Source organism: Sinocyclocheilus rhinocerous, unplaced genomic scaffold (assembly GCF_001515625.1).
Source record: "Sinocyclocheilus rhinocerous isolate Xijiao unplaced genomic scaffold, SAMN03320098_v1.1 scaffold1110, whole genome shotgun sequence".
Taxonomy (NCBI): domain Eukaryota; kingdom Metazoa; phylum Chordata; class Actinopteri; order Cypriniformes; family Cyprinidae; genus Sinocyclocheilus; species Sinocyclocheilus rhinocerous.
Genome location: NW_015653168.1, coordinates 1306806 through 1317505, shown reverse-complemented (window position 1 = coordinate 1317505; position 10700 = coordinate 1306806). Strand labels below are relative to the sequence as shown.

The following is a 10700-nucleotide window of genomic DNA, read 5'->3' as shown; positions in this document are numbered from 1 at the left end:
GCGCATTAAATCTGCCGCAGACCAGCAAATCACTGAGAACGCGCTATAATCCTGATGAGTCATAGCAACAGAGCGGAGGCGAGAAAGCTGCGGAGAATCCGCTCGCCCGGAAGCAACCATAACTGACGCAGATTTACAGAAAATTACTGCCGTTTGGCAAAAAAAAATAATTTTACGTACTTATTCCTAACTCTTTAAGCTTTAAGTTACATTTCAAATGACAAGGGATCAACTTATAATCATGTTTATATGAGTTATCCCGTGAACTTATTCTCTCAAATGGTCTGGGCATGCGGAGCATTCATATATATATATATATATATATATATATATATTTATTACTGTTTTTACTGTATTTTATATCAAATTATTGCAGCCTTGGTGAGCATAAGACTTATTTAAAAAAAAATGTTACCAACCCCATACTTGAAATGTAGTTAGCATCTCTCCTAGCATGTTAAGGCTGCATTTATATGATTAAAAATACAGTAAAATCAGTAATATTATGACATATTATTACAATTTAAAATGACTGCATTCTATTTTAATATATTTAAAAATGTAATTTATTCCTGTGATGGCAAAGCTGAATTTTCAGCAGCCAATTATTCCAGTCAGTGTCACATGATCCTTCAGAAATCCTTCTAATGTGCTGATTTTGTGCTCAAAAAACATTTATTATTATCAATGTTAAAAATTATTGTGCTGCTTAATATTTTTGTAGAAACTAGGGGTGTAACGGTACACCATGTTATTAAATAATTCAGACATCAATAACAGGTAAAGTAAAACATAATGAGTATATAGCCAGCCTAGACTTATTTTCTAGTGAACTAACACGATGTGGACACTGATGACTTGCCTGAGGTAAATGAAATGCTACGTGAAATTTTGTTTACAAGCTGTTTTAATGACGTCTATCCACGATTGAAACACTGATTGAGTGATTACATGAGGCATACGATTTTATTTCACATTAAAACTAGAAGTAAAGAAGGAAGAGATGATCACGCTGACTCGCGCTCTGCGCAGCAGTTTAAACTGAGGCGTTTATACAGCGATCTGTCACGCCACATCAAAGAGCGCCAAAACGGCATTTATTGTCTGAATTTCCTGAAAAAAAAATTTATGATTTGTTCGGTATACATGCGTACCGAACCAAAAGACCTGTACCGAAAATGTTCGGTACGAATATGTGTACCGACACACCCCCTAGTGGAAACCATGATATACAGTAGTTAACATTTGAAGTGGATCAAAAAAGTTAATCAAAGTTGTCCTAAGACAATAACGCATTTTGGTTTTTGGTTTTAGGACAACTTTGATGAAAGGTATTGATCCACTTCAAATGTTGACTAGTGTATATATATATATATAGAGAGAGATTTTTTTTAGGATTCTTAGAGTGATAGAAAGTTGTGCTAAATATCTTTTTTAACATGTAAATGTCTTTTTTGTAACTTTTGGTCAGTGTAAAGTATTATTTTCAAAAGCAAAAAAAAAAAACTGTTACGATCTGTTATTCATTTTCTTTTTCTCTCATTTAATCAGCAACAAGAACTGGGAAATCACCACCACCTTCAGACATTCCCTGTAAGTTTGCTGCTTTTGAAATTGCACTATTTCTGATTTACTTGGTCAAGAGAGATGTTTACTACTTGAATCATTTTCTTATTTGTCGCAACAGCTCATAAAACCAGTTCCAGCGTGCCAGAGTATATGTGTAAGTGGATGGGGCTGCCGTATGCAGAGTGCACATGGGAGGATGGTGCATTAATCGGAAAGAAATTTCAGGCCTGCGTTGATGGTTTCCAAAACCGAAGTGCCTATAAGACAGTTCCTTCCAAAGATTGCAAGGTGAGTATGAGACCGTGTACTGATGGAGCTTTTCTTTCTTCTTTGGGAAAAGGTGTTGAAGTTGTCATATTTTCTTTTCTTTTTTTTTTTGTCCAAATGGAAGGTATTGAAACAGAGGCCAAGATTTGTGGCCTTGAAGAAGCAGCCTTCTTACATTGGAGATGAGGTCCTTCAACTCAGAGATTACCAGTTAGATGGAGTGAACTGGCTTGCTCACTCCTGGTGCAGGTATGTTACATACAAGTGGAGCTTTTAGTTAGGAATTTAATACTATTACAGATGAAGTACAGGCATTGGCGTTCAATTTGTGTCAAAATATTATTTCTGTGCATAAAGCCTTGAAGTATAAATAAAACTTAAACAACAGTAATTAAACAACAGTACTAAAAAGAGTATTGACTGTTTAATTACTGAAATAATTGCTTGGGAAAACCTTTAAATAATATTGACACATTGTAGAAACACTTCAAGGTTACATGTCATTTTGTTTTAGTTTCATGAAATTTAAATTTCATTAGCTTATATTATATGTTATATTTTTACTTTCATTTTAATTTTAGTTTAAATATTTATTTTTTTTATATTTATATTACTATTGTTTTTTCTTTTTGTATTTATTATTATTTTCATTAAATTCAGTTTTAGTAGTTTTAGTACTTCATCTTATTTTATTTAGTTGCTGAGATAACATTTTTTATTGTCATTTAAGTTTTTTTTTGTTTTTCTTCTAATATTTATTGTTTGTTTTATTTCAGTTTTATTGTTTTGATTAACAAACGTGATTTCAATAGTTTTAGTTAATTTAAAAAGTAGTTAATATCAAGCTTTCATATTAGTTCTTGCTTTTGAATGAACCATGCTTTCTTCATCTCTGGTTTCTGTGATGTTCTGTAGGTGTAACAGTGTTATCTTGGCTGATGAAATGGGCCTGGGGAAGACCATTCAGACGATCTCCTTCCTTTCCTACCTTTTCCATCAGCACCAGCTTTATGGTCCCTTCCTCCTGGTGGTACCCCTGTCAACCCTCACTTCCTGGCAGAGGGAGTTTGATACATGGGCCCCGGACATGAATGTAGTGGTGTACCTGGGAGACGTCACAAGTAGAAAGACAGTAAGCTAGTACTCATGCTGAGACAATCCAACCACAAAGAATCCAACTTGTTATAATAATGCTGGTTTGAGGTATAACTCTGTTTTTTGACCAGATCCGGGACTATGAATGGATCCACCAGCAGACAAAAAGGATCAAGTTTAATGCACTTTTGACCACATATGAAATTCTACTGAAGGACAAGGTATGATATTCATGTATCTTTGACTTAATCTTTTGTACTTGCTTCGTGTGTCATAGAAATGAGTTGTTCTTCATTATTCAGACATTATTGAGTCAAGGCTTGTCTGTGTATGCAGGGAGTGCTGGGGAATATAAACTGGGCTTTCCTCGGAGTTGATGAAGCTCACCGGCTTAAGAATGATGACTCGCTGCTATATAAAACTCTGATCGACTTTCGATCCAATCACCGGCTGCTCATTACTGGGACCCCACTGCAGAATTCACTTAAAGAGCTGTGGTCTTAAATGTTAATTTAAGACATTTATTAAATATATTTTAGATTATATATATATATATATATATATATATATATATATATATTGCAAAAACGCTGTACAAATAAATTTGAATTGAAAATGCATTGAAAAATGGCTGTTAAAAATACAGCTTAAGCAACACAAGAATAAATGGCATTTTTGAATATATTAAAATAGAAGCTGGTTATTTTAAATGTCAGTAATTCACAATATTACTGTTTTTACTGTGCTCTTGATCAAATAAATGCTGCCTTGGTGAGCATAATAGACTTAAAACACACACACACACACACACTTAAAAAATCTGTAACGCTTTACAATAAGGTTCCATTTGTTAACCACATTTAATGCATTAACTAACAATGAACAATACATTTGTTACAGTATTAATCTGAACAGTATTAAACTGTTCATTGTAACTCTGTTTTTTGACCAGATCCGGGACTATGAATGGATCCACCAGCAGACAAAAAGGATCAAGTTTAATGCACTTTTGACCACATATGAAATTCTACTGAAGGACAAGGTATGATATTCATATGTTCGATTGAATCTTTTGTACTTGGATTGTTTGTCATAGAAATGAGTTGTTCTTCATTATTCACAAATGATTGAGTCAAGACTTGTCTGTGTGTGCAGGGAGTGCTAAATGCTGCCTTGGTGAGCATAATAGACTTAAAACACACACACACACACACACACTTAAAAAATCTGTAACGCTTTACAATAAGTTTCCATTTGTTAACCACATTTAATGCATTAACTAACAATGAACAATACATTTGTTACAGTATTAATCTGAACAGTATTAAACTGTTCATTGTTAGTCCATGTTATCTCAGGTCCATTAAATAACATGAATAGATAATGTATTAGTAAATGTTGAAATCAATAGGGAATATAAACTGGGCTTTCCTCGGAGTTGATGAAGCTCACCGGCTAAAGAATGACGACTCGCTGCTATATAAAACTCTGATCGACTTTCGATCCAATCACAGGCTACTCATTACTGGGACCCCACTGCAGAATTCGCTCTGAAATCAAAATTAACTAAGATTAATAAATGCTTTAGAAGTATTTTTCATTGTTAGTTTGTTAACTAATGTGTAACAAATGAAACCTCATCGTAAAGAGTTACCAAAAAAGCTTTGGTCTTTAGTTACCAGAAAATATTTAACATCTTTGGAAACTTTTGAATGGTAGTGTATTTTTAGATAATTATTTAAGGTAAAGTTCACCCAAAAATCAAAATTCTGTAATCCATTTACTCACCCTCTACCTGTTCCAAATCTTTGAGTTTCTTTCTTCTGTTGAGCACAAAAGAAGATATTTTGAAGAATGTTGGTAACCAAACACTTGAGGGTAGCCACTGACTTCCATAGTATGGAAAAAAGTACTATGGATGTCAACGGCTGCCGTCAAGATGTTTGGTAAATGATGACAGAATTTTTATTTTTTGCTGAACTATCCCTTTGAATTAAATTCTAATTACTTGAAGAAATAAGCAGTACTCTTTATAATATTATATTTAGTATGTTCTCACACAGTATAAATGGGTCTTTTAACATGAACTTATGGAGCTGCCTTTATATTTTAGTTAGGGGATCATCATATTTGGGGGTCTTTGGTGTCAAAAAGTTTAAAACCCCTGTTTTTGACTTTACCTCCCATTAGGTTTGAGTCCTGGGAGGATTTTGAGGATGAGCATGGTAAAGGCAGAGATAATGGTTATCAGAGCCTCCACAAAGTTCTGGAGCCATTCCTACTGCGTCGTGTCAAGAAAGATGTAGAGAAATCCCTGCCGGCTAAAGTGGAGCAAATCCTCAGAGTTGACATGTCTGCCCAGCAAAAACAGTTCTACAAGTGAGTGCTGTTTTATCCAGCCTCTTTCCAATAGCTCTCTAAATCGAGTAACTCTTTGATTGAGCCAAATTTTGATTCCAGACTTTAAGACCGTATGCAATTGGAATGCAAGTGTTCAGAGAACATCTGTCATTTGTAATGTGACCTTTTCAGATGGATCCTAACAAGAAACTACAAAGCCTTGTCTAAAGGCACCAGAGGCAGCTCTTCTGGCTTTTTGAACGTTGTCATGGAGCTGAAGAAATGTTGTAACCATGGTTTTCTCATCAAACAACCAGAGGAGGTTGAGAATGAGAAAACACAAGAGCACCTACAGGTATGACTCTCCTAGATTGGAACAGAATGATTTTGTTCTTAGGAGAACGTCTTTTTTAAGGTTGTTTGTTAATGTTTGTTCAGAACTTGGTGCGAGGCAGCGGGAAACTGGTTCTGCTGCACAAGCTTCTCACGCGTCTCAGGGAGAGAGGCAACCGTGTGCTCATCTTCTCTCAGATGGTCCGAATGTTGGACATCCTTGCTGAATACCTGTCTTTGAATCGATATCCATTTCAGGTATGATCTGAAGAGAACTGCAAAGTGTTAAATTGTTTATTTGTACAGCACCATGAACTAGGGCTGGGTGATAAATCGATAACGTTAATTATCGCACGATATAGATTTCCTCGATAAACTATTACAAGAGTTCGATAAATGTGTGATATAATGCGGTAAAGGCGGAACGAAAGAGCGCTAGGCGTTTGAAGCGCGCCACTCGGAGTGTTTATCCGCTCAAATCAAAGTTCAAACAGCGGCGCGGCACGAGCTTCACTAGAGCAGATGTGTTCACTCGCTGATGAGTCTCGCTGACGCGACACTGAACAGCGCTGTGAGATCCAGTGTGAAACGCTTGAATTCAGCAAGGAACACAAATAACTCTGTTTACAGCCAGATGAAACAGCGCTGACAAACAGCAGAAACACTGCGCAACGATACAGTCAGAAGACTTTTTAATCTACAAATCGCCATCATTTACCATAGATTTACTGTATTAGCACTAACTGCACCATGGTATTGTGTCAGAAATGTGGGTATTCGTGTCGAATTTTATTATATTATTAATGTAGACATGTATTAAATATATTGAAGGAGGAGTAATGGAATATAATTACAGTATTTTTTTGTGATTAAGCTATAGCGTTTATGCATTTATAAATGTATTTAGACTTCGGTTTCTCATAAATCCCTACAAGCCATATTACATTTTTACCATGGTATTGAGGTGCTATATTTGTGGTTTTAACTGTGATTATCATGATCTAAATGTATGTTATGGAAGACCAGTGGTTAAAAAAAACACCTTAAATAGTCAGAATAATTAAATTTCACCATACAAAAATGAGATTGCTACAATTTTTACAGATATTACTGAATTTGATAATGAACATAAATCTACATCTGCATCCTAACTCTATTTCTAAGAGACAAAATTTTTTAAATTAAAATGTAATTAATATTATCAGGCAACACAAACTTGTTTCTTGATTTGAAACAATATTACTCATTACTAGAACATGCAGAACTAAGAAATAATTTTTTTCTATTAAGATATCTATTTTGTTAGGGAAAAATGACTGAATAAGTGTAAAGAATTCAAAAACTAAGTGTTTGTCATGTTCTGACCATAAAGAATAGTTGAAAACCACAATTAACCATCTGGTTGTTACAACATTCACATTGGAGCAAAAATCTGCCTTTAAACTTGAAAGAAATGAAAAAATTTACATTTATCGTGATAATTATCAATATCGACTGATATGAAAAAAAAAATACAGAGAAAATTTTTTGGCCATATCGCCCAGCCCTACAATTAGAAAGATGTCTACTAGGAATGTACATGTGTAATTGACTGGCCGACTTGCAGTAAAAGCATTATTCCTGTACCTAAATCTCGCAGTGATCACTGAATGCACTGGGTGGTGCTGTGGATATGTGCCGTTAAGATGATAAGCGATGAAGCCATGTGGCAATATTTCTATATTATGAAAAGTAATAATAATGTATAAGGATCTGTTGTAAAGATAAAAAGATACTTGATCGCTTGTCAGTTGTTTTTGTAGAGCCCGACCGATATGGGTTTTTTGGGGCCGATACTGATATTAGGGAGTAAAAAAAGGCCGATATATCGGCCGATATTCTTTGAGTATATTATAGTACAGTACCAGTCAAAAGTGTGGACACTTTCCCATTCGTGTGTCCAAACATTTGACTGGTACTATATATAGAATACAGTATATACATAAACAGAATATATATACATAAACACATATTTTTTGCAATGATCACTCAACATAAACACATTTTTTGCAATGATCACTCAAATGTGGTGATCAAACACTTATAATGACGTGACAGAGATACGTAATGGAGGCAGGGCATTTAACAATTTAACAATAAACTTTATTATCCAAAATGAGTCTGATAACTTTAATTCAATTAAATTCGATTCCATTCAACTTTATTCTGTTGAAGTTTATTTCACTTTTGAACATTCATTCACGGATTTGCGCTACTGTCTTCACACACAGACGAAACTTACTAGAGAAGTGTGAAGTGTGACATAATATACCTCTGTAAATAAATATAAATTCACGTCTCGCACATTTTAATGCCCTTTGAATGTAACGTGTACATTCCCTTGGAACTGGAATCATGGCGGAATATCATGTGAAGTCCACTGCTGAAGGGATCCCCCGAATTTGGTGCGGATTCGCCACACCTTTACGGAGATATGGCCGTTCAAAGTTCCAGTGGTTTTCCATAGACTTAAGCTTTAAAGCGTTTCATCCAGGTTGCCAGTAGCAAACAATGGAGCACACTCTGATGGACAAACTAAGTAATTACTCCATTTCAAACATTTTATCTGCGTTATATGTTCTGTAAAAAAAATTTCATATTGGCGGCATATTCGCCGATACCGATATATCGGCGACAGGCTCATATCGGCCGATAATATCGGCTAAACGATATAACGGTCGGGCTCTAGTTTTTTTGTACTTTCACTACTTGCTTTTCTGAATAGGAATGTGTTAAACTTTGTATCTAGACATCGTTTGTATACTTATATTATGCTAATGGTGGCAGTCTACTTTTGAAATTAGTTTGTCTGTAAACTTGAGGTGAATTTTGGGATTTTTTAAATCACTTTGAAAGTTAACTTGCATGGAAATAATTATCAGTGATGAAACATTTCTGAATAAAACAAAATACATTGCATACTTAAGTTCTGTTTAACTTACATTTGAATTTTTTTAAGAAATGGATTACCATATTTTCCACAACCTGAGTCACATTTTTTCTCTCTTCAGTAAAATTTTGACCAGGTGCTGCACTTACAATCATGTGTTTTTTCGGGAAAATGCGGTACTTGTTTTTGTGTGCTACCGAGTACTCGATTACAAAATTATGTGAATGCACTTGCTTAGTGTCCTTGTACAGTTGACAATTTGTATTTTTGTAATATCTGAGGAGACATTCAGAGGTGTAGCTTGTATGGACGTATACTCGGGTGATTTAGGGAATCATGTGTCAGGGTTGCAGTATGTCTGCTCAGACAGCAAGTTCACCGAGCCTATTTTTATCCCTAGGATATTTTTTGATCGGTGCAGCTTTGAGCATTAGCACAGCTTGCATCTTGGTCTGGCAAAACATCCTCAGCGTGGTCATAATTTTGTGGGGACTTTTTAGGGGGTTTTAGGATTTTATGGGTGTATAGCTGAGGTGCCCTAGTTTGGTCAAAGTGCCCACACTTGACATTCCTTAACCGCATCTGTGTCTTCTCTCATGTTCAGCGTTTGGACGGCTCCATCAAGGGAGAGCTCAGAAAACAAGCACTGGACCACTTCAATGCAGAAGGCTCTGAGGTAAGATCCTAAACTGTGGCATGCGTGTTTGTTTTGTTTGGGCAGAGCTGCACTGTCTGGAGACATTTGCTATGGTTGTGATGTTCCAGTCAGCTCTCTGCGTCAGAGCTCAGTTGACAAGGCACTTTACTGGTTCTGGGAATGCTTGATCCATGGGAAATACAGGCCTTATGTAATTATTAGAAGAATGTAAATGTAATTCATAAAAGGTCAAAATGGTTCTGTCAGATTGAAACAAGAAGTTTGTTCAAAAACTCTACAATAAACTCATTAAATATACAGTTTATACAATACATTAATGTTTCATAAGTTTGTGAAATGAGGTTCTACAAGGCTGATGTGTATTTAAGTGGTGATATAAATTCTGCACCACTAGCATCACCAAAAATAGGCAAAAATCACAAAGCAAAATGATGATTTTCTGACAAGGAATGTAAATCTTAAAATATAATATACAGTATATACAATATATTGATGTTTGAGGTTCCATAAGGTTAATTTTATATTTCATATAGGGTTGCTTTGTATTTAAGTAGTTTTGCAACTAATGTCACTAAATGTCACTAAAAACAATGCAATAATCATGAAGCAACACATAACGCATAAAGTAACTCCTTCAATAGAATATAAAGTATACTGTATACTAGGGCTGTGCGATATTGAAGAAAAATGCGATATGCGATACCTTGTTAAGAAATGCAATATTTGATATGCGATACAATATTGCTTAAAGTGTGTAAAATCAATTTCAATTATATTTTAAAATATTTAAAAATTAAAATTATATAACCAATTTGTTTCACATTCTTTTTTGGAAAAAAAGAATCACTACAACTTCTGAAAGTGACCAGCAGTGTTTTAGCATTACATAAAAAGTAATGTCACAAATCAGAAAATGTCATTTAAACATCAGTGTGAACAAACAAACAAAAAAAAATTAACGACTCTAATTTTATATCATTGTAACTTTGCTTTCCATACACTTTAAGTACTTCTTCATATACCACAGCAAAAACTATAGTCTGAGAAAGTTCAAACATGATTAAAGGCAAGTGAACAGTCAGTAGAAAAAAAGAAAGAAAAAGAACAAAAAAAAGAAATACACAATTTACAAGCATAGATAATATAAACAGTAGTATTCAGGTACAGAAATTTAATAATTAAGTGTAAAATAACACTGCATAGTATTCACTGTCTGAATTAAATTTAGATTAATCTTTGTTATAGCTGTTTTGTTGTTTGATTAACATTAGTGACATTTTCAGCAGCACGTATTTATAGGCTGCTGTCCCTTTAAATCCGTCTGCACGGATCCAGAGTATAATGATACACATCCGATTTCTTTCTCAGCTGTTTACATTCATTTAAAACAACTGACTGCGTTTACGAGAATGATAGTCGAGACGGGTACTATTGACAATTCTGTGTGTATGTGTCTGTTCAAACATAAGGAGGAGATGCGAAAGACGAATCAACTCGGTGTTCGCGCGC

General features: G+C 34.7%; 1 protein-coding gene across 1 annotated transcript in view; it reads left to right on the top strand.

Annotated features, from left to right (window-relative positions):
* LOC107715589 (chromodomain-helicase-DNA-binding protein 2-like) overlaps positions 1 to 10700 on the top strand; it is a 57763-nt gene that overhangs the window by 11237 nt on the left and 35826 nt on the right. The window contains 10 exon segments of the mRNA XM_016521727.1: positions 1552 to 1593; positions 1688 to 1857; positions 1961 to 2085; positions 2752 to 2968; positions 3063 to 3152; positions 3268 to 3437; positions 5086 to 5310; positions 5464 to 5626; positions 5710 to 5862; positions 9138 to 9209. Coding sequence (XP_016377213.1) covers positions 1552 to 1593; positions 1688 to 1857; positions 1961 to 2085; positions 2752 to 2968; positions 3063 to 3152; positions 3268 to 3437; positions 5086 to 5310; positions 5464 to 5626; positions 5710 to 5862; positions 9138 to 9209 — 1427 coding nt within the window.